The sequence below is a fragment of the Lemur catta genome, chromosome X (assembly GCF_020740605.2).
Source record: "Lemur catta isolate mLemCat1 chromosome X, mLemCat1.pri, whole genome shotgun sequence".
Classification (NCBI taxonomy): domain Eukaryota; kingdom Metazoa; phylum Chordata; class Mammalia; order Primates; family Lemuridae; genus Lemur; species Lemur catta.
Window position 1 is genome coordinate 7,848,741 of NC_059155.1, and position 24,659 is coordinate 7,873,399.

A 24,659-nucleotide genomic window follows, 5' to 3' on the forward strand; every position below is an offset into this window, starting at 1 on the left:
TAACAAAACTTTAAAAACAATGAAAAGGACTAGAATTTAATACTAATGACAGTGTGCTATAGTTTCCCATTGAAACATAATTTTTCTTTCTACAGTCACCCCCATTTCTATCAAATATAATCAAAGTAAGACTAATTTGTTTGCAAAATAAGTCTAGTCTCATTAAATTTGGTTTGACTGTTTACATAAATGAAGCGAGAATAGTGACTAACCATAAAGGCTCCTTTTGAGTTTGCCTCACTAGAACTTTTCATAAGGAATCTCAGATTGGACTTTTAAAAGTGTCTCAAGGCTAGGATGCCAAGGAAAGCACTTGCCATCAGACTTTGCCTGTATTACCTATAGATTTGGGTGAATTCTTTTCTCAAGTTTCCCCAAATGTTCTGAAGTCCCTGAGCCTGCCAAAAAGTGACATTCTTTACTTACCTGTAAGGCTGGAAACTCTTTTAAGCCAGGTAATAGGCCAGTTTAAAAAAACAAAAAAAACCAAGGGGTTTTATTGGCTCCGTAAGAAAAAATCTTAGTTCCTTAAAGCTGTCTGGTCACATCTGACTCTATGCAGATCATTCTCACATATAACATTTCAGTAAAAGCCTTGGTGTTATAACCAATGCTTCTAATTGCTGTTACAAGGAGAACAGACTCTTATTGAACTCATGTAAACAACTGTATTGCCATGGAAATAAGAATACTAATAGTTTCCAAATTCTGGAGTGATCCAGTAGGGAGAAAAAGTAATTGTTTCATCTTTGTTTACAAAGGTATACTTTGCCAAATTGCTGTAAACTGTAGATAGCTTAAGAGAAAAGACAAAAAGGGTTCCCTAAATCTAGAAAATAAAATGTTAAAGAACCAGTAATGTTTCAAACAAAATGTCATAAAAATTGTAATCATCCTCGTGGGTCATTCAGTCCCATGTAATTAATTCTTTTTCTGCATGATCTTGGGTTAGCAGTTTCATGAACCCCTCAGATTCCTTATTAGTCCTCAAAATTCTTATCCTGTCTAATGGTATGATCTTAAAGTTATCAGAGGTTTATATTTCAGTGATTTCCATGAATCTCTTGGAAGATGAATTACCTGGCTTATTGTTGATTGCAAAATGCTTTCAGAGATGAATCGAAATAAAACAATAATTGTCTGTGGATGACAAAAGCATTAAAATGGCCATAGATAAAGATCTGATGAGAGTTCATTTGATAAGGAAATTTAGTTATTTCTATGGCATACATTTTAACATAACTCAAATTATGACTGATAACATTGTGTGGACATATCATGAACAGTGAGGGTATTAACAAATTTCTATGAACCTCATACAATTTCTGAAGCATTTATGTTAATAACATATACCCATACAATGTAAAGAAGGTTAAATATCACTTTTATTTGACGATGCTCCTCATGTAATTTAACATAAGTAAGCCTAATTAGTTTAATGTTTTTTATAAGGTAGAGACAAACCTTTGAGATTTTCCTGGAGCCCTCTGGGAAATCTCATAGTTTGAGATCAAAACACCCCATTTAGAACTTTATTTTAGGAAGTTTGTCAAAAATATCAAAAGGTTTGAACATTTTGATCAAATAGGATTACAGATCATTATGAAACAATAATTATCTATTTAACCAAAGTACAATGAAAGATTTTAAAGGCAAATACAGAAGGTTACATAGTTGTCAACCAAACTTAGCTCCTTTAATATTGAGAAGACTCAGTTTTTGTAAATAATCAAAGACCTGATAAAGACAACATGCAGCATAAGAAATTCTTTTGCTAAGACACAGAATCTTTGCTGGGAAGATTACTTAAAAGGTAAAGAAAAATCTTTTTGTAATTTATTTTTATGGCTATTTTTTTATTTCAGTATATTACAGGGGTACAAATGTTTAGGTTACGTATACTGCCTTTGCCCCAACCGAGTCAGTGCTTCAAGTGTGTCCAACCCCCAGATGGTGCGCATCTGTTGAGCCTAAGAATACTGAGTTATAGAAATGCCCCCTGTATTTCTGGAGACAAGATTTGATTTCAGAAGTCACATAAGGCTTTGCCTTAAAGAAAAAAGAAATGTGTTAGTTCAAAAGCTGCCTTGTCTCAGGAGGGCGTCTCCTTGGTCAGTAATAGCTGCACTTCAAAGAGACAGCTGTAAACTGGGCCTATGGTTCTCATCTGTTTTGAAAGACAAGACAGGCCTCTTCCTAGAGCCATGGGTTGCCGGAGCTGGCAAGGACCCCCGGAGATGAGAGCTGATCAGAGAGATATGCTAATGCCCAAGCCGGGCCGGAAGGAGCCATGCGGTTAAAGTAATTAACACAAAGCACAGCTCATGTTGACTTCTGAGATCATCTCTGTCTCCAAGAACACAATCACCGGAGCCAAGATGTCTCTGTTTTTTGCTAAAGTAATAGCCTTATCAGAAAACTTAGAAGTTTGCCCCAAGAAGATTTTACAACTCATTGTTCCCCTAGATAGAGTTAGTTAAAGGATCTGTAGTAGCCTTTTAGAAGACTTTGACGCTAAAGCAAACTGCCTGTTCGTATGTAAATCCCATTGCCCTTGCCAACGGGAGCTTGTATCTACCCTATATAATACCTGTGTGGAGTTTCAGTTTGGGAGATATTTCTGGCGGGAGGAAATATCCCCATCCGGATACCCTCCTTTTATCTATTTTCATAAACCTTTACTTTATAAACTATATCTTTGGCTCTGTGTATTATTATTATTATTTCTGTTTCCTACTATTTTTTCATCCTTTGCGATGACCCCTGCCTGAGAGATCTGATCGGAAGAAAAAACCTCTTTGCGGGGAGTGTAGCTAACTCCCTGCAAACTGGCGTGGTCAACTTAGAGACCTGATCCGAAGAAAGAGAAAAAACCTCTTTGCGGGGAGCATAGCTAACTCCCCGCAGAAGTTTTCCTTGTTAGATTAGAATGTATCCTACACTTTAGTCCAAACCTTATTTCACATGTGAGAACACTCAGTCATATAGGTGAAGACACTTATCTAATGAGGCACAGCTTGTTATTGGCAGGGCTAAAGTAGAACTCAAGTTCTAGAGCCCACCATACTGGCAAACCTGGGAATGGATTCTGGAAACAAAGCAGTATAATATTTGGTAGTCCCCAGGGCCATCATTAGGGAAGGTAGTAAGGTGGTGGTGGAGGGTTGTAGAATGGTTAGTTCCCTGGAACAAAGGACCTCTGCACATCACCTTAGATAAAAAACTTCAGTCCTAGGAAGAAGGAAATTGCATTTCCACATTTTACCTTCTGGGAGAATCCAACTTTGTCCTCTCTTGTATAAACAGAACAAAAACACTGAAGATGCAATGTGAACAAGACGTGAGAGCACAATTTAGCACACTCAGCAACCCAGGGTAGTGAATATGGAGGCCCATTGAGATGTCTGGAAATAGAAGATACACAAATCTTGACTTCCCAGGAAACAGGCCCAAGAGGCAGGCTTGTCTGCATGCAGGGGCACTATCACAATTGAGCGCCCTCCAGGGTTGTTCCAAAGCTCCTAGAGAAACTGCACTTTCTAATCCTGTTCCTGCAGGTCAGGATCAGAAAGTCTGAATTAGAAGGTCAAAGCAGAGGCTGTCTCAGAATACTCTGAATTGCCTGGCATCTCTCTGAAGGTTTTGGGCTCTTTACCAGAGGGAGGAGACAACTCTAGCGGCCAGGATCTGCAAAAAGAGGCACATTCCCCCAGCCTCAGGATTTTCAGCTATTCAGAGTGATTTTGGAGGCTCCTGGAGAGTGGGACAGAGCCAGTTACCTGCACAGAGCTGCCAGGCAGAGATGGAGTTAGAGTTGTTGCTGTGGGTTCCAGGCTGTACAAATGTAAGTCAGCTTTTGGTCCTCTGAGGTGTAGAAGATGGTAAGGATGTCATCCTGTTATTCCAGGGGACTGCAACTGTATGTCACATTCTTTTCTTCATTCTCTGCAGAGCATATCATTGTGACATTGCAGGTGCTATTTACTGAAGTCACGAAACTCTGGCTTTCCAAAATATGAGTCAGTGGTATACTGGAGTTGGCTTGCACCAGCTTGTGAGAACTGATTGTTAAATTTTCAGAAATTTTACAAGATAGTTGTTGACCACAGCCATCATTCAAAAGTTCTACAAATTTACAATTAAATAAATTCTTTTAAAAACAAAAGTAATAAATACTCAAAATTAAATACTTTCTTTTTTTTTACATTTGAGTGTTGTCTATGCTCTTGAGGTTATTTATATCTATTGTATCTTTACTTTGTATTAGGTGTGTCTTCCAAACTCCACTTGGCTTGAAATCAGCCATGGTGGGAATATTTATACCACATAAATTGGCAAATGCTACAAACTAGGGCTTGGTTTATGTTTGTCACTTTAGACATAAGAAAGCAATGGAGAAAATGTTACTAATGCAGATTCAGCTTAAAAGTGAGTCATGTCTGCAGCCACTACATTGTGAATAGCACAAAAAATGGGGCACTATTTTCCTGGCATTTGTAAACCATTATCCAATTCAGCAAAGAAGTCACTCACAGTGTTGATGAATGAGTAAAGTGCCAATATATAAATCATTGTTGAATTACTTTTTTTCTTATTACTTAAATGAGAATATCAACCAACAATAATATCAGAACTATGCCAGTTCAATTGCAACCACAGGTTGTCTAGGGATATAAGTGTTTGGCAAAAATCAACAAAAGCATCCTGTGAGAATCAGTTGGTTATATGGAATTTACAATAAAGAGTATTATATATATTATTATAATTTATAAAATTGTGTGTTACACATCCTTTGTATCAGAATTTACAACAAATGCATACCTTCCATAGAGAATCAGTTGAACATTTACCAGCACACAACTATATGAAATGACATTTTAAAAAATGTTCTGTTTCCTGATTTATGTGCCTTTAAATTTGTTTTGTTTTGTTTTGTTTTAAAAGTGTCCTGGCTGATATGCTACAACTTCTTTTTTTTTGAGACAGAGTCTCACTCTTTTGCCCTGGCTAGAGTGCCATGGCGTCAGCCTAGCTCACGGCAACCTCAAACTCCTGGGCTCAAGCAATCCTCCTGCCTCAGCCTCCCAACTAGCTGGGACTACAGGCACGTGCCACCATGATGCCCAGCTAATTTTTTCTATATATGTTTAGTTGTCCAGCTAATTTCTTTCTGTTTTTAGTAGAGACGGGGTCTCGCTCTTGCTCAGGCTGGTCTTGAACTCCTGACCTCGAGTGATCCTCCCGCCTTGGCCTCCCAGAGTGCTAGGATTACAGGCGTGAGTCACTGCGCCCAGCCCTGCTACAACCTCTTTAAAAGTCCATTTTTGGCCGGGCGCGGTGGCTCATGCCTGTAATCCTAGCACTCTGGGAGGCTGAGGTGGGCGGATTGTTTGAACTCAGGACTTCGAGACCAGCCTGAGCAAGAGCAAGACCACGCCCCTACTAAAAATAGATAAAAATTATATGGACAGCTAAAAATATATATAGAAAAATTAGCCGGGCATGGTGGCGCATGCTTGTAGTCCCAGCTACTCAAGAGGCTGAGGCAGGAGGATCGCTTGAGCCCAGGAGTTTGAGGTTGCTGTGAGCTAGGCTGACGCCACGGCACTCACTCTAGCCCGGGCAACAGAGTGAGACTCTGTCTCAAAAAAAAAAAAATCCATTTTTAAAACTACCCTTACTAAAGCAATCTAAAGATAAGCTGCAAAATTTGTGGGCTACTGAAGGGTTACTAAAGAACAATCATATTTCAGTTCAGGTTATAGCTAGATCTGGATCTGGCAAAAGGACATTCTCTTTTTTCACTGGGAGATAAGAAAATGACTACATTTAGAGTTAATAAACTCAGTGTACTCTTGGAAAAGCTGCTACGATGGATGGAGTTTCTTCCTGCTGCTGCAGCCACAGAAGGAAGGAAAATAGAGGAGTCGGAAGAAACTGGCATATGACTTTCTAATTAAGAGGAGCCTAGAAGGGAAATACATTCAGCAGTGTAAATATGGGACTCATTTGTCTGTACCTGTAAAAGAGTAAAACATGAGCAGTAAGCTGATAAGGTTTTTGGCTCCAAGCTATACCGAAAAACTCGGCCGTAAGAGTCAAATAATGTATTTCTTAGAGGGATTCATTCCAGGTTAGAATTAGTGATGGTTTGGAAATTTTTTTTCTAAATTTTGGAGTAAAGACCTTGATTAGTTACAACAATGTTTAATACAGATACGGATTAGTGAAATTGAACCAAACTCTGTGTGCGTGAGAGAGAGAGAGAGAGGTGTTTTTCTGTGGAAACTTTACCTACTTTTCAAAAACAATTTATTTTTTTCTTTCTGGAAGGTGTTGAGGTGGGGGAGAGTGGGGAATAGAGTTCCCACCTATTTTTCTCTGCAGGAAGAGAGACATTATGTTCAAAAGGTTGCTGGCCAGAGAGGGTCAGTCATGGCTAACATGTCTTCATTCTCCTAAGCCAAGTAGCATGGAAACCACTGGAGAGCTAGTTTGGAGCTCTGGCTTCACTAATATCTAGCTGTAAGATTTTGGAGAAGGTGCACAGGTTCACTGAGCTTTTATTTCCTCATTTACAACATAAGGATAACAATTTCTTCCTCATATATAAAGACACATCTATGTCTCTATGCTTGATCATGTTAATTATCTATGGAGACAAACTGGTAACTGATTGCCTCTGAGACGGGAGACTTACTTTCCACTATGTAACTTCTTATGCTCACGGTAGAATTTGTGCAAATGGATGAGGCACTGCTTCCTTGGGAAATACTCTAGTGAAAGCAAAGACAGGGACAAAAACGGTGGTTAGATGTCAGAAAAGAGCCCAAAGAGTAATTACTTAGGTCTGTATGATGAACGTGCTTTTAAATAGTTGTAGTGGAGGATGATATTGGCTAAGTCCAAGTGCCTAGATGCCTAGGTAGAGTTCTTAGGATTTTGTACGTACACTAGGAAGTTCTGAAAACGTTTGAGCTGGGGAGACGAGATTCTAATCAAAGGTGGCTTTCGGGGAAGGTCGGTGCTATGGATGGGATATTTATTTTATAATCAAGCCAGTGACTCCCCTCCGAAACAGACACAAAGTTAAGTCCCCTTCAAGGGGCAGGAAGCTCCGCGGGGTGGTGGGACAAGGAAGGCAAAGAGGCTGAACCCTCGTGGTGGCGTCTAGGTTCCAAGTTCCCTAGTGTCCGAGAGGAGACCAGGTAGCTCTAGAGGCCATTCTGGGGGGTGCTGCCTGTTCTGGGGGCGCAGTGGGGTCCAGTTTGGTCCCCATTCCTAGGGCTTTAGCCCTCCCCACTCACAAAACCCCTTTTCCCAGGAGTCCGTATTGGTCCTGCAGTTCCAGCTTCTCCTCCGCGGCCTTTCCACGCTTGTCACTCACCTGCTAATAGCCAATCAGCACTTAGGGGTTGGTCTACTCGGCCAAAGGAGAGGAGGAGGCTCCTCTCTGCGCACCAATGAATGTGCAGGAAGGGGCGGGCCTGCAGGTGGGAACGGGCGAATCACGGCCCCCGATGGTTCGCGGCCCCGAAAGCAGTTAGTCGCGCGCTCGCTTCCTCAAGATGGCTGCGGCTAAGGACGGTTGTGGCATAGAAGTGGCTGCAGGGAATGGCCGGCGGCTCCACCTGGGGATTCCTGAGGCTGTGTTTGTGGTAAGAGGCAAGCTGTTCCAGAGCATTTTGGCCCGAGGCTGCGGGACTGCTCCTTCCTTCCCGGCCCTCACCCAGGCCTGGACTGTTGAGGAAAGAAGCTGAGCTAAAGGTTCAGGGAGGGGACGCTCGGCCCGCTCTCCCTCCCCGCACCTGGACGGACTGAGCTTTGCTGGGGCCCTCCTGGAAGAAACGCGGTCCAAGAAGGCCCTAGAAGAGAAGGGGACTCGGAGTGGGAGGACTGGGGAGCAGGGCTGGGGCTAGGGGCTGAGGGGCGGGGTGGCCTGAAGGACCGCCCTGTTGCCGCGGGATTTCGTCCCTTACTGCCTGGGAAAGGCAAGGTGGTGAGGACTCAGCCTAGATCCTGAGAGACAGATAGATGGACCCGTAGAATACAATGAGTAGGCAGAACAGCTAGTACTAAGGTATGAAAATAGGGAATGACACCTGGTCTGTTGAACGAATGCAGAGGTCTGTTGCCTCGGGGGGTATGGAAGAAGAGACGGATGGGAAAGTAGGGTGAGAGGGTGAAGTCCTTGCATGTATTGCTAAAGAATACATACAGTATCCCTACTTTATTCAGTAGGCAGTGGGCTGCCATTAGAAAGTGTCTAAGTAAAACCACGATGTGATCATATTTGGTTTTAGGTATATCATTCTAACAACTTAGTGGAGAATGAATTGTGTGGAATTGAGAGAGGAGGCAGGGGATGAAATTTGGAGGTGTTACAAAACAGAGAGACCAACCCAAGTCTAAACAAAGAGAAGCACATAGAAACTATCAACCCTATCCTTCCATCAAGCTTTTCTAGAAATAGTATTTGAAAACTATTTGAATAATGAGAGAAAAACCTCTGACTGGCCTTCCAGGCCAGCATCATTTGTCTCCCCGTTTAGTTGTACCGAGCTACTGTAAAATCTTAATGAAATTTTCTTTTGGTTTGTACCTTGCCTTACCTCTGCCTTTTTAATAACCATGTCTTACATCCTTTAAAAGACTCATTTCTTATATTTAGACCAAACTTTGTATTGTATACTTGCATTTGCTGATTTAAGTTTGTAATTGTTTTCTTTATTTTGTGTTTTTGTTCCTGAGCTGTCGTTTATTTGTTTACATTTATCTATTAACTAATAATAATAAGAAATAAAATTTGTTGAGTGTTAGGCACTTTCTTAATGATTTTACAGAACTTTAGGTAGTAGTTACTATTATCTTCATTTTGTAGATGATGAAACTGAGGCACAGAGCCCTTGAGTAACTTGCCCCACGTGGCACAGGATGTGAGTGAGGTATCCAGGATTTGAACTTGGGCAGTCTGTGGAGCTCCAGTGCCTCTATTTACCCTGCATACTCTGCTACTAGGAGGAGAGTGAGGTAGTTCTCTTGCTTAGTGCCACTTCTCCTGGTCCTAGCACAGTGCCTAACACATAGTGTAAGCTCAAGTCTAATTAAATTTCCATAGTACCTTGAATACTACATTCATACTGCTTAGCTAGAGATGGTTTTGAAAATCTTCAGGAGGATAAACTTCATTTGAGGGCCTTATAAAGTCTTATCTTAAAATACATTTTTCCCTACAGTTTTATGGGTTATTTTTTCTAGACCTTAAAATTTCTACCAACATGATATGATAAGCAGCCCAAATTTTACATAGTTATTTTTGTTTCCAAACTAATGAGAGTGACATGGTATTGTAGAAAGAACATTGTCTTCTACATAAACCAGGCTTTGCATCCTGTCTCTGCTTCCCAATTGCTGCTTCATCTTGAGCATATTAGTTTACCACATTGAGCCTCATTTTCTTTAAATGAAATAGAGATGACAACAGAGAGTCGTTCTGGGAAACAGAGAATATGCTTTCAGTATTGCAAATGTTGTTAATGTTGAATAGGTGTTCATTTCTGTGATGATAGGCGGTGTGCCATAGTGGTTATAAGACAGACTTGGCCCTTTCCCCAACCCCATTGATGCACTAATTTGTTTTATTTCTCTGCCTGAGTTGTCCCTTTCATCCTTGTCCATTTGATGACCTCTTCATCTTTCAACATCTAGTACAGATATTACCTACCTGTAGTTTTCCCTGACTTCTACCCCAAAATGAAATCCTTGGCACTTTGTGTCGCTACAGCACATTCTGTTATAGCTAATACTTGTTGAGCACTTACTAAGTGTCACGTACTCTTCTAAGTATTTTACACATGCTAACTCATTTATCCCCGGTGAGGAAAAGGTATCTTTATTTCATTGTACAGATGAGGAAATTGAAGCAAAGAGAGGTTAAATAACTTCCTTAAGGTCAGAGAGAGGTTAAATATCTAGTAAGTGGTGAGGCCAGGATTCAAACCAACCACCCCCTGTTTCTTAATCACATCTTATGCTGCTGTAGTTAATTCTCCTTGCTAGAGTCTAGCTCCTAATAACATGTACTAGAAACTTTGCCTTCTTCCTGTTTCCTGAAGTGACCCTTCTAGGATGATGGTATCACCATTTTATACACAGAACTCAGCCATTGACTCTCAGCCTCACCTTTCCAATTTCATTTACTGTGTCTCTAGCTTGATGACTTCTTAGTTCACTCCTTTGCTGTGTTTGTTTTCCTTTTCCTTCCTGCCTTGTTTGAGCTAAAATATTTTATGATAGCTAATAAACATGAATAAGAATAATGATGTGGAGATCCCAGAAGCAATAAGATAACTGGAGGTACTTATAATGAAGAACTAAGGGTCTGTAAACTATTAGAAGTCTCTTGGAGAATCTCCTTTAGGTTTCCATATATTTTCATCTAGTTCCTGATCCTTAGCTAATGAATAATTAACTAGCTTTTCTTCAAGGACCAACATGTGGTATATATGTAAAAATTTTAAATGTCAGTTTTACTGCATTTCTGTTTGCCTTTTAGATTACTTTATTTAAACCACTTGATACCGAAACAAGCATTTGTGGCTTGCCTTGGGAACCTAATCACCATGTTTAGCATGATTTCTATGGCAGAACTTGTTGAATTAAAAATAAGTAATAAGGCCAGGCATGGTGGCTCATGCCTGGAATCCCAGCATTTTGGGAGGCTGAGGCAGGGGGATCACTTTGAGGCCAGGAGTTCAAGACCAGCCTGGGCAACATAAGTGAGACCCTGTCTCTACAAAAAATAAAAAAAATTAGCTAGACATGGTGACATGCATCTGTAGTCCTAGCTACTCAGGAGGCTGAGGCAGGAGGATCATTTGAGCCCAGGAGTTCGAGGCTGCAGTGAGCTACAATTGCGCCCTTGCACTCTAGCCTGGGTGACAGAGCGAGACCCTGTCTCTAAAATATGTGTGTGTGTGTGTGTGTGTGTGTGTATACACACACATATATACACACATACACATATATATATATACATATACACATACATACACATATAAATAAGTAATAAAATTGATAATTTTGACACACAACCTATAGAATGATTTTATGACTAGGGTATGTGAATAGACAAAGTATATGATTGTTGGTAATTTTCATAGGGCTGCATACTAAATACATAAAGCAGGCAAGGTCATTCTTTCCCTATTTATAAATAAAAATTAAAGAGGAAAGTAAAAGATGAATAAATTAGCTATATAATATATGTGCATGGTCAGAAATCGTCTCTGACTTTTTATAACTACAAGTTGATCATTGCAAATCTAAAAATCTGAAATGCTCCAGAATCTTAAGCTTTTTGAGTGCTGACGTGATGCTCAAAGGAAATGCTCATTGGAGCATTTCGGATTTCAGATTTTCACATTAGGGATGCTCGACTGGTATAGTGCAAATATTACAAAATCCAAAAAATCTGAAATCTAAAACACTTCTGGTCTCAAGCATTTTGGATAAGGAATACTTAGCCTCTACTTTTAGTTAAAAACAAGCCTTTGGAGAAAAAGAAACAGCGTTTTTCTTTAATATTTTAAAAAAGAAAGCAATCAAAATAAGATTAGTGGCATGAACTCTAAAATTTGTAATGTCTTATTTTTGGTATTAAAGGAAGATGTAGATTCTTTCATGAAACAGCCTGGGAATGAGACTGCAGATATAGTACTAAAGAAGCTGGATGAACAGTACCAGAAGTATAAGTTTATGGAACTCAACCTGGCTCAAAAGAAAAGGAGGTAAGTGTAAAGTTTCCTAAGTTTTTAAAATCTTACATGGCTTGAACTTTTAAAAAAATGGAAATATAATTTACATACAATGAAATGAACAGATGTCAAATGTTCATTCTGATGTATTTTGACAAATATATCTAATTCTGTAAGCATTGCCCAGATCAATATATAGAATGTTTCCATCACTCTGGGAAGTTCCTTCATGTTCCTTTCCAAACCCCCCCCCACACAACCACTGTTCTGATTTTTTTCACTATAAATTATCCCATATAAATGGAAGCATATAGTAACTACTGTTCTGTGTGGTTTCTTACACTTAGTATGCTTTGAGAGTCATCCATGGTATTGTGTATATCAGTAAATTAGTTCCTTTTTAGTGCTGAGTCGTGTTTTGTTATGTGTGGATGTACCACAGTTTTTATCTATTTGTCTTTTGATAGACATTTGGGTTGTTTCCCTTTTTTGGATTTAAGTCTTTGTGTGGACATACGTTTTCATTTCTCCTGGTTAAATATCTAGGCATGGAACTGCTGAGTTGTATGGTACATGTATGTTCAATTTTATGAGAAACTGCCAAAAATCCTCCAAGGTGGCTGTACCGTGTTACTCGCCTGCTAGCATTATACAAAGTTCCAGTTGTTCCACATCCTTGTCACTACTTGATGTTGTCAGTCTAAAGATGGCTTTGAAAACATAATAGAATGAATATTGAAGACCTTATTCCCAAGCATCTGGGATCATAACATCTTGAATGTCTAGGTTTATCCTTCTAATTTTGCCATTGAGAAGAGAGACACAGAGAGATTATGACTTTCCCAAGATTTTATAACTAAGAGGCATAGGACAAAGATATCCTTGCTCTCAATTTCCCTATATTATTTTATATAGCTTGTAACATCAATTCACTATAATAATTTAATTTAATTTTTTATTGATTTTTATTTTTTAGAGACAGGATCTCACTCTGTCACCTAGGCTAAAGTGCAATGGCACGATCATAGCTCACTGCAGCCTCAAACTCCTGGGCTCAAGCGATCCTCTTGCCTCACTCTCCCAAATAGCCAGGACTGCAGGTGTGTACCACCATGCCTGGCTAATTTTTTATGATTTTTTTCTATTTTCAGTAGAGACAGAGTCTTGCTCTTGCTCAGGCTGGTCTTGAACTCCTGACCTCAAGCAATCTTCCCGGCTCAGCCTCCCTGAGTGCTAGGATTACAGGCATCAGCCACCATGCCTGGCCAAGTTTTTAAATTTTTTGTAGAGCTGAGGTCTCACTGTGTTACCCAGGCTGATCTCGAACTCCTAGCCTCAAGCAGTCCTCCTGCCTCAGTCTCCCAAAATGCTGAGATTATAGGTGTGAGCCACTGTACCTGGCCTGTAATAAATATTTATGGATATCTGCTTTGTGCATGTGCAAGCATTCTTCTGTCAGTTAAATATTTATGGGATGCCAACTAGGTGCTAGATACTGTTTTGGATGAAATAAGGTCCAGTATCTGCTTTCAATAAGAATGTGGTCTGGGAGGGATGATAGGTATGTAAATAAAATAAGCATACAAAGTAGAGCAGTAGAAGTGCTTTGGTACAAAGTAACGAGTTAGCACGGGTTAAGGCATGATCTGGATTGGGGTAGGGAGGTGCAGGGGAAGCTTCCAAGAGAAACAGATGGCTGTGTAGAATTTCAAAGGTTGATTATGAGTTTGAAGCCAGACTAAAGCGAGAAAGGGTAGTCTGAGCATAAGGCACTACTTATGCAAAGATACAAAGTTTGTTTTTAGATACATTTTCTCATTTTATTTTGGTGACAATTGAGAAAATTTGAATATGGGCTAAGTAATTAGATGAGATGAAAAGTCATTGACATGGACAGATTTATAGAGTTAACAGACAGAAGCGAAATAGAAAAGACCATGAACTGTATGCTCTCATTTTGGAAAAAAATGTATGTATGCACGAAATACCTAGAAAAGTCTATACTAAAGGTGTATTAACAGTAGTAATCTCTGGGTGGTGAGAATATAACGTTTTTCTTATTTTTGCTTATTTGCATTTTTAATTTTTATACAATGTATGTGTACTGCTTTTATTGATAATAAAAGTTGATTTTTATTTTAGAAAGAAGAGTAAAGCCATTGGATTTGAGATCATCTATAGGGAGGTTATAGATAGAGAAGAAAATGGGCCTTGGGACCAAGTCCTGGGAGAGACAGGGAAATTTGTGTATCAAAGTTATATTGCTATAATAACTCTAGTACTGTGGCATAGTAGGATACTCATTCCAGCTTTACATATGTTCTAGGACTGAATATAGGGGGGAAAAATTACACTGTATACCTGTAGCCTTTGCAGTCAGTGTTTATTATGTATCTGATATGTGCTAGGCGTCATCCTAGGCACTTAGGATATATCTGTAAACAAAATAGATAAAAATTTGCGTTCTCATGGAGCTGACATTCTAGTGAGATAAGTAAATTATACAATAGGTTAGAAGGTGATAAGTGCTATGCAGATGGGAAACAAAGCAGATTAAGAAGGATGGAGTATCAGGAGGTAGACACCACTGAGTATTTTGAGAAGAGGATTGGCATGATATGACTTTTCCCTGTGACTGTAGGAATCACTCTTGTTGACGGTTAATAATATTCTCAAGGACAGAAGCAAGGAGGTTAGTTAGGATACCCTTTTACTAATCTAGATAAGATTATTGGTGGTTTGGATCACAGTGGTAGCAGTGAGGGGTGGTGAGGAAGTCAGATTCTGAATATATTTTGAAGTTGGAATCAGCATGATCTCCTGGTAGATTAGAGGTGAGATGTGAAAGGGAGGCATGGAGGATGCCTCCCAGGTCTGAGTAACTGGAAGGGGAGAGTTGCCGTTATCTGAAGATGGGAAAGACTGTGTGGTGGAGCAGATTTTAGGGGAAAATCAGGAGTTCAGTTCTGGGCACATTTGAGGTGCCTATTGAACATCCAAGTGGAGGTGTGAAGTTGGCAATCAAATATATTAGTCTGAAGTTTGGGAAAGGTCTGGGCTAGAGATAAAAATTTGGGAATCATCAGCATAGAGATTGTGTTTAAAGCCAGGGGACTAGATGAACTCAATCATCAAGGGAGTGCATGTAGGTAAAGAAAAGATGTTCAAAAGTCTAGGCACTGCAACAGTAAGAAGTTAGGGAGAAGAGGGATAACCAGCAAAAAAGATTGGAAAGAAGGTGCTAGTGAGGTCAGAGGAAAACCAGGAGATGGTGGGGCTGTGGAAGCCAAACCAAGAAAATCTATCACAGAGGAGGGAATAATCACCTGTGTCAAATGCTGCTGATGGCTTAAGAAAGATAAGGATTGAGAATGGACTTGCACTTAGTAAGGTGGAAGTCGCTGTTGATGGGAATAATGTTGGTCCAATGTTTTAAAAAATGGTAGAATTGGAGACAGTAAATAAGAAAAACTTTCTTTGGGAGTTTTACCCATTTTATTAGTGGGTTGGTTGTCTTTTTAATTTGTAGGAGTTCTTTATATTTTGGATACAAATTCTTTTAGGTTTATATGTGTCAGAAATTTTTCTTTTGTAATCTTTTTATTTATGATTTCTTTTAATGATTAGCTCTTAATTTAAATGTTTTCAGTCAAAATTTCCCTTTATAGTTTAGTGCTTTTTTTGTATCTTGTTTAAAAAAATCTGGTCCTATATTTCATGTTAAAAGAGATAAAATATGTTTTCTTTTGAAAGTTTAAAAATTTTGTTTCTCTTATTCAAGTTCTTAATCCATCAGAAATTTATTTTTATGTATGATGTATGGTAGACTTCCAGTTTCTTTTTTTAATGAATATATTGTGGATATACTATTTGACCCAGCACTGTTTAATTTTAATGTAGTCTGATTCAACAATCTTTTTCCTTAATGGTTAGTGCTTTTTATATTCTTTTTAAGAAATCTTTGCTGATCCCAAGTTCATGAAGATATCCTCCTGTGTTTTCTTCTAAAAGCTTTATTGTTTTATCTTTCACATTTAGATCTATAATCCATGGGTTATTCAGAAGTGTGTTGCTAAATTTCAAAGTTGTGTGATTTTTAAACATGTTTCTTTGTCCTTTATTTACTATATAAATTGGTAGATCTATAGTCGTGATCATATTCAGGTTCTTTTTTTTGGCAACACTGCTTTGTAGGTTTGTGTATTCTTCCATTAAGAGGCAGGTATTAATAGTATCTAGTTGTCTCTTTTATGATGCTCAGTGCCTAAGTCTATTAATTTTGGTTGCAAAATTATGATATTCTAATTCATTTATGTCTTTTTCATTTATTGATTAGCATACTTCTGTAAAGAAACATCCCCTCCTATACTATTTTGAAAAAAGTGGCTGCAAGAAATGAATTCACCTCTCATAGTTTCTTCCCTCACAGCAGTCTTAGCCCTGTAGTTCCCATCACCTCAGCAGCTCTCTGCTGCTTTCCAACAGAGGAGTCGTGTATTTTCTTTGGCTGTTGGAGTGGTTCTAGAGGCAGAAATGCTGGTCTGCTGCCAGCCACTTTATCTTACCCAAAACAGTTTCTGACCTTTTTCTTTTAACTTTTTATTCCATTTTATTAGGCACATACAATTTGAGGATTATTATGTCTTCTTGGTGAATTTAACCCTATATATAATAAGGCTTATTGTCTTAAAGTCTGTTTTGTTGGATACTTATAGCTATCCCAGCTTTTCTTTTGTCTGATATTTTCTTTTTTCAATTCCTTTACTTTCAAACTATTTATTATTTATATTTAAGTGTGTTCTGTGTAAACAAAATATGGTTGTTTTTAAATCTAGCCTTTTTAGATAAACCAACTTTTCTTTTTGGATATTTTCAAAATCATTCTCTCTTTTGTTGTTATTTCACTATAATTCGTCTATGTGTGGATGTCTTCTTACTTTGTTGATGTGTGCCAGCTTCTTATAAGTATGTATGCCTGTCTAGTTTGCCTTTATCCATAGAGGATTTTACTCTTGCCAGGAGCTGTGAGTAGATACCAGCCTTAGACCACTTGAGCCAAGTTTTAAGTTCCTACACTTCATCTGTCTTACACTTCACTCACTGAGCTGTGAGTCAGATGCTCAGGCTCGGGTCTGCCGCTGGTATGGGTACTTGCCCTCAGCGACACCCCTACCTTTTGCCAGTCCCCACTGTTCAACTCAAGGCCTTTTCTAATTTTTCCCTTTTCATTCTTCTGGAATTTCCCTTACCCCTGTGATATTAGCTATGCAACAAAACTTTTTCTACATGATCTAGTTGTTTTGTAGCAGATGGCTCTATGTAGTTTGAATGCTAACCTTTTTCTTTATATATATTGTAAATCTTTTCTTGCAGCCTATAAAACTGTATAAAAGTTTTTTAGTATTTTATAATTCTCCGTGTGATAATCTGCTTTTTAACACATGAATCTGAGGTCTTTTTTATCTTTCTTTTCTTGGAAATTTGTGATTATTGTTTTTTTTTTCTTTTTTTACCATCTGTTAATTTTTTCTTTCTCTTTTGGGATTCCTGTTTATGAATGTTGACACTGTGTCTTCCATTTCTCTTTATTATTTCTTCTCTTCTTCTGTCTTTTGTGATTTGTCTTTTGGCAGTTAGATGGATATCCATGAGTTCTTTATTTCAACTATTACGTTGTTTTATACCTAGTAGTAGTTTTGGTTGGTTCTTAGTTTTGGTTGTTTCTTCTTCATGTTATCAATATCCTTTCTTTTCTCTTTGAAGTATTTTAAAATACCTAATGCATAATCTTATCTTTTGGAATTTGTTAATTTTGTTTCATGTGTTAGAGATTGAGTTTATTGTCTTTATTTTTTTTATTTATGATAATAATCAGGTTATCATTTCTTTTCCCTGTCAGCTCAGATTCCTTCAGGGATATCAGCTACTTTGGCCAGTAATAGATGTGGAGGCAGGGGTAATTTAAGTCACTTCTGTAGGGTAGAGGTTGGAGGAATACCGCTGGTGTTAACAGTCTAGGGTATAGCCATCAGACAAATAATTCTCCCCAACCAGGTAATTCCACCTATGGGGGATTCTTTCTTTTCCTCTGCCGTGGGCTGTCTTCATTGTTGTCATGGGAGGGAGTGGGGGTGAAGAGAAGAGGGCTGCTGGGAGCCAGTACTTTTCATTCTCAGCTTCCCAGCTTGGCCCTATCACTGCCACTGGCCAATTCTGCCATATTTCTACCCTGTAGCAGTGATGGGGTAGGTAATGTGATTCACCAGGGCAGTTCAGAGGGAGAAAAGGAACATAGCTAGAACATTTTCCTTTAGCTGTATTCTTCATTTGAAGATCGATCCACTTCTCTTCTAAGCTGCTGTCTCCCCTCCGCTGCCCTAGCCCCTCCCAGGACCTAGAGATTTCCATTTTTCTTATAATAACAAAGGCCTAGAACAGTTCCAAGTGTCCTTTGACAGGAAAATAGATAAAGAAGTCGTGGTATATTTGTAATGGAATATTACACAACAGTAAAAATGAAGGAACAAATCTTAGAATCCTAATTGAGTTTAAAAAGCAAACCCCATAAAAATGCATATAGCATGAGACCATTTGAATTAAGCTCAGAAACCAGCAACACTAAAGAATATTTTGTTTAGGGGTACACACAATTATAGTGAAACTGTTTGGAAATGAAAAAAAGGGGATTGTAAACACACAGTTTAAGAAAGCTGCTGTCTCTTGGGGGGGGAAGGTGGGGAGGGGTGTATTGCTTGGGCATGTTCAGTGGCCTTGGCAATCTGGTTTCTAAGTTGGCTAGTGCTACATCTGATAGATTCATTAATGTGCTTTATAATATATTACATGTAATATTTATATATTCAAAATGCATCTTAAAAATCATTTATATGACAAAACTTGATCTGAACATACTTCTTATGTTGTATGTGTATCAGATATTTTACGAATGAATGCATCTTTCTGGCATGTACCTATATGAACATATACAAAACTAAGCAAATTTGAGTGATCTATAATATCCATGTTGAATTGTAAAGAGTTCACAGAACATTAGCCTTGAAATTAAGTAAAAAAGTTAATGCCAAGTGTTTCTAGATTATTCACTGGACTACATTATTAAATAGTGACACAAAAATTTTTTTAAGCAGTACACTCATCTAATGTATTTTGCTAGGTCAGTAGCACAGGCTATAATTTGCTGTGCTGGCCTCCTACACACATAGTGTAACTTCCTTTATATGGTGTAGTAAGTTAATTTTCATTATCATATTTAAATTTTGTTAACAGTCTAATCTCTGATAATGTTTAGTTAAACTTACCCTGAAGGAACCAGAGCTTAGTTTTTGTATTCTCAGTCTGTTTTGTTACAAATTACATTGTGATTTTGCAGAGACCCTAGAACTATTTTACACATTTCTTCATGCTAAAGCCTGGAGCAGCTTCTAATTGCCATAAAGAAGAGTTAAACCCCAGTGACAAAAAATGTATAATGGTTTTCTCTCTTTAAGTGATTTTGAGTGTTTCCAGCGTATTATTTTTATGTCAATGAGGTTGATTTCATTTGGGAATCATTTACTAGTTTAGTTTGCTAGTAGCTATAATATAACTTATCCATTGAGTCCAATCAGACTCATCATGCCCATCATTGTGTTCTTAATCTCCCGTGTTTAAACCAGTGACTGATTTATAATTTTAAGAGCATTTGTTACTTAACTTGAAAAGAAAATAGCATTTATTAATGTAAGAGTTAAGGAAAAAGTACCCAAAGCTTAAAAGAATCACTAAACTATACTACATCATGATGCAATGTATTAGGCATTCAGGTCATAGTGTACATTTCTTACAGTGTGACAAGTACACACACTGAGAAGATGTCACCGTGCTTTGCCTGGCATTTAGCTAACCATTATGCACATGTGTGTGGACTGAGTATACTCACCAGGAGCAGCTGCATGCAGCACTGGATAGGGGTTTAGTGGTTTTGAATTTAGAATATAATATTTGAATGCGTGTTATTTTTAAAATTAGTTTGAAAATTAATCTGTTTGAAGTACAATCCAATCAAATGCAGAACCAGTGAACCACCTCTGTAGAGTAAGATCTGCTCTAGAAATGCTAAATAATGGTGGGTTGTTTGATATAATAGAGCAGAGCATGGTATTTATGGAATAGGTATTCCATAAATATTTTTATTAAATATACCGTAAATATTTTATGAATATTTTATTAATTATATTTTGTTTGTAACTTAAATGCTTTTATCTTATATCTAAAAATATCTTAAATGCTTTACTAAATAAAATTTTTAATTATCCTTTTTTCTTTGGTTGCTTTTAAAATTTTTAATTGTTAATTGTTATGGGTACATAATAATTGTATATCCTTAGGGTACATGGGATGTTTTGATACAGGAATACAATGTGAATGAATCAAATCAGGGTAATTGGGGTATCCGTCACCTCAGGCATTTATCATTTCTTCATGTTAGGAACATACTAATTCCACTTTTTTAGTTATTTTAAAGTATACCCTAACTTGTTGATTGTGGTCACTTTGTTGTGCTATCAAATATTTTTCATTCTATCTAACTCTATTTTTGTACCCATTAACCATCTCCACTTATCCCCCCCTCCCTGCTTCCCTTCCCAATTTCTGGTAACCATGATTCTACTCTCTGTCTTCATGAGATCAATTGTTTTTAATATTTAGCTCCCACATGTGAATGAGAACATGCTAGATTTCTCTTTCTGTGCTTGGCTTATTTCACTTAACATAATATTCTTGAGTTCCGTCAATGTTGTTGCAAATGTCAGGATTTCATTCTTTTTTGTGGGTATATAATATTCCACTGTGTATCTGTGCTACAGTTTCTTTATCCATTCATCCACTGATGGACACTTAGGCTGATTCCAGATCTTGGCTTTTGTGGATAGTGCTGTAATAAACATGGGAGTGCAGATATCTTTTTTCTTCTTTTTTTTTCTTTATTTTTATTTCAGGATATTATGAGGGTACAAACATTTTGGTTACATTTTAGATATCTTTTTGATATACTGAATTCCCCTCCTTTGGTTGTATACCCAGCAGTGGGGTTGCTGGGTCATATGGTAGTTCTGTTTTTAGTTTTTTTGAGGAACCTCCATACTGTTCTCCATAGTGTTTGCACTAATTTACATTTCCACCAACAGTGTACGGGGGTTCCCTTTTCTCCATATCCTTGCCAGCGTTTGTTATTGCCTATCTTTGACAAAAGCCATTTAAATTGGGGTGAGACGATATCTCATTGTAGTTTTGACTTGCATTTCTCTGATGACTATGATGTTGAGCATTTTTTCATATACCCGCTGGCCATTTGTATGTCGCCTTTTGAGAAATGTGTATTCAGATCCTTTGCTCATTTTGAATCAGATTATTTGATTTTTCCCTATTGAGTTTTTGGAGCTCCTTATATATGCTGTTTATTAATCCCTTGTCAGATGGGTGGTTTGCAAATATTTTCTCCCATTCTGTGGGTTGTCTCTTCACTTAGTTTATTATTTCCTTTGCTGAGCAGAAGCTTTTAAGCCATTTACCCGATTTTGGTTGGTTGCCTATGCTTTGGGAGTATTACTCAAGAAGTCCCTGACCAGACCAATGTCCTGAAGTGTTTCCCTAATGTTTTGTTCTAGTAGTTTCCTAGTTTCGGGTTTTATGTTTAAGTTTTTCATCCATTTCAAGTTGATTTTTCTGTATGCTGAGAGGTAGAGGTCTAGTTTCATTCTTTTGTATGTGGATATCCAGTTTTCCCAACATCATTTATTGAAGAGACTGTCTTTTACCCAATGTGTGTTCTTGGCACCTTTGTCAAGAATCAGTTGGCTGTAGATTCATGAATTTATTTCTGAGTTCTCTATTCTGTTCCACTTGTCTGTGTGTCTGTTTTTATGCCAGTACCATGCTGTTTTGGTTACTACAGCTCTGTAGTGTAATTTGAAGTCAGGTAATGCGATTCCTCCAGCTTTGTTCTTTTTGGTCAGGGTGACTTTGGCTATTTTGTGGTTCAGGATCTTTTGTGCTTCCATATAAATTTCAGGATTATTTTTTCTATTTCTGTGAAGAATGTCGTTGGTATTTTGGTGGGGATTGCATTGAACCTGTAGATTGCTTTGGGTAGTATGGACATTTTAACAATATTAATTCTTCCAGTCCCCATAAACATGAAATATCTTTCCATTTTTTGGTGTCCTCTTCAATTTTTTTTTGAGACAGCTCTGACTGTTGCCTGGGCTAGAGTACAGTGGTGTGATCATAGCACACTGCGGCCTTAAATTCCTGGGCTCAAGTTAACCTCTTGCCTCAGGCTCCCAAGTAGCTGGGACTACAGGCACATGCCACTGGGCCCAGCTTATTTTCATTTTTTTAGAGATGTGTTCTCTCTATGTTGTCCAGACTGGTCTTAATAAGCTTAGGTATAAAATGTCTTAAATATTTTATATCTGTAAATAGTCCTCAAGAACATATTAATAAAAAATGCAAAGCTGCTAAGACTGTGTCCTGATGTTTATTATTGCCTGCAAAGTATTAAGTTAACCTTTTTCTTATTCACAGGCTAAAAGGTCAGATTCCTGAAATTAAACAGACTTTGGAAATTCTAAAATATATGCAGAAGAAAAAAGTAAGTGCATTTTTGTTTGTAAATATGAACGAACCATGATACTTTGGCAGAGACTCGTCTTCTTTGACTCTTGGATCACCGGTATTTGATCCATGTTGTAGAATCCAGTCCACCACCTTGAGTACATACACTAATGTTAAAGACAGTGTGCTTCTGTCATAAACATGGCTTTGTGGCCTTTCTCCAAAAGTCAGGTTTAATTCTAAGGCCCACACTTGGGTAACTTTACTTTCATTTAGTGTTTGCAAAAGTTAAATGCAATTTGAAATTGTTTTAGTTACAAAAAGAAAATGTCTTATTTTGAGGTAGTAGCATCTAAAGGCTTTTTTGTTGCTGTTCTCTGTAAGAGTAATGAGTAAATCCAAGGTTTATAGAGGTGGAAAGAATCTTAGAAATTATCTGTTTCAGGTTTTCATTTCACAGTTGAGGAAACAGTTATAGAGAGGTTACACCTGACCAGTGTCTACATAGCTAGTTACTGGCAGAACTAAATTTGAGAGTCTTCTATGTCTTAATCTAGTACTCACTAAATAAAAGCAGGCTATAAAGATTAAATCACATAAGCATATTATATTTAAAAGATTGTGTGTGTGCATATGATTTATTAATTTACTGGTAGAATAACTACATTTCTAGTACATTATTATATGTATTGAACTTTGTAAGAGACTTTAGAAAATGGTTGGGCATGAAGCACCAGTGAAATAATAGTAGTAGCTGATTTTTGTATAGCACTTTCTCTGTGTGTCAGGCACTGTTTTTTTTGTGTGTGTGTGTGTGTGTGAGAGAGAGAGAGAGAGAGAACTCAGTGCTTACCACTGCCTTCGTAGGTATAGGAACTGTTATTATCCTCATTTGACAGATGAGGAACCTGAGACACAGAGATTAAGTGAGGTGCCAAATTTATACAGCTAATAAGTAGCTGAGCCAGAGTCCATGCCCAGCCATCTGGCTTTAGTGTTCATTTCTTTTACTGCTACCCTTAGTCTGCATGGTGGTACTGTTTTAAATGTCTTAGGTTCAACTGTGTGATCTTTCCTTTATAAACTTCATATCAAACTGGCCTTTTTATAGTGGTGTCATTTTTTTTAAGGAATCCACCAACTTACTGGAGACCAGATTCTTACTGGCAGATAACCTGTACTGCAAAGCTTCAGTTCCTCCTACTGATAAAGTGTGTCTGTGGTTGGGGGTAAGTAAATGTTAGAGCCACAGCTGACATATTTGTAAACCAGAGTGTTTTCCCCTGGTAAAACAGTATTGCTTGAGGTGTTTAAAGTGTTCATCTCTCTTTGATTGTGGAAGGAATGAAAGGGAAAAGTTTAAGTGCTTCATATTAGAAGCTGACTAGAATTAGGAATGTAATGAAGATAGCAGCAAAAATATGCTGAAGTCTCTCCCAGTCAAGATAAAACTGACCAAACCCTACTTCTCTTCCAGCTAAATGCTTTACCTCTTTTAAATGAAAAGCAAAAGAAGTAAAATAGAAGGTACTACTGAACTTCAGATAAATGTTTATTCCCCATAAGAATTTAATAATTCTAGAAAGATCCCTCTAAGTTTAAGGGGGAAAGGATTATTACAAAAACCTTGAGGTTAGAGTTTATTGTTTTTAAGCCATATATTTCAATTTTTAAACGATTTCATAGACCTCATCTGTGATTTTCCTATCTTGCTCCTCTCAGTGCCCTGACTATCCAGCTAGCTGTCCATTGGTCTTGTTACCTCAGGCAAGTTCCCATACAAAGTAGCAAGCCAAGTGTACTTCTCCCAGCTCTCCCCACTGGGAGGATTTCCACTTGCCGTTATCCTATACAATCACCCCGAGAGGTGCTCTAGTGCTATGAAAGTGGGGCAGATTAGCCCAAGGAAACTCATCTCTGTATCCCTTAGTTCATCTTCCTGGTTTTTCTTAATTGTAATATTTTTAGAGTTTGTTTAACATTTACATTTTATTCACAACCATAATTCCACCACTTATTTAGTCTTAGTTCTGTATGTAAAACAAAGATTCATTGTTTATCATTACGGCTTTTTAAAATACTTTGAAACATAGAAACTACACATGAATGTCTCAATGTTGAATGATTTTCGGTATTCAATTTTGTAGAAATTGCATGACCTTTCAATTCATAAATTCAAGAGTAACTTTATTTCAGGAAAGGTAATTTTTGTTGTATATTTGAATGTGATTTTTGTCCCATTTCTTTTATTATCTTTTTTGGGAATAATAAATATGCATATGTTGG

The 24,659-nt window shown here is 37.8% G+C and overlaps 1 protein-coding gene across 1 annotated transcript in view; it reads left to right on the forward strand.

Annotated features, from left to right (window-relative positions):
- Positions 1 to 7,372: 7,372 nt before the first annotated feature.
- Positions 7,373 to 24,659, forward strand: part of VBP1 (VHL binding protein 1) — a 30,913-nt gene continuing 13,626 nt past the window's right edge. Inside the window, exons 1-4 of the mRNA XM_045538868.1 lie at positions 7,373 to 7,658; positions 11,665 to 11,789; positions 22,344 to 22,410; positions 23,504 to 23,602. Of these exons, the coding sequence (XP_045394824.1) occupies positions 7,569 to 7,658; positions 11,665 to 11,789; positions 22,344 to 22,410; positions 23,504 to 23,602 (381 nt within the window). The 5' untranslated portion in view covers positions 7,373 to 7,568. The remainder of the gene's footprint in view (positions 7,659 to 11,664; positions 11,790 to 22,343; positions 22,411 to 23,503; positions 23,603 to 24,659) is intronic.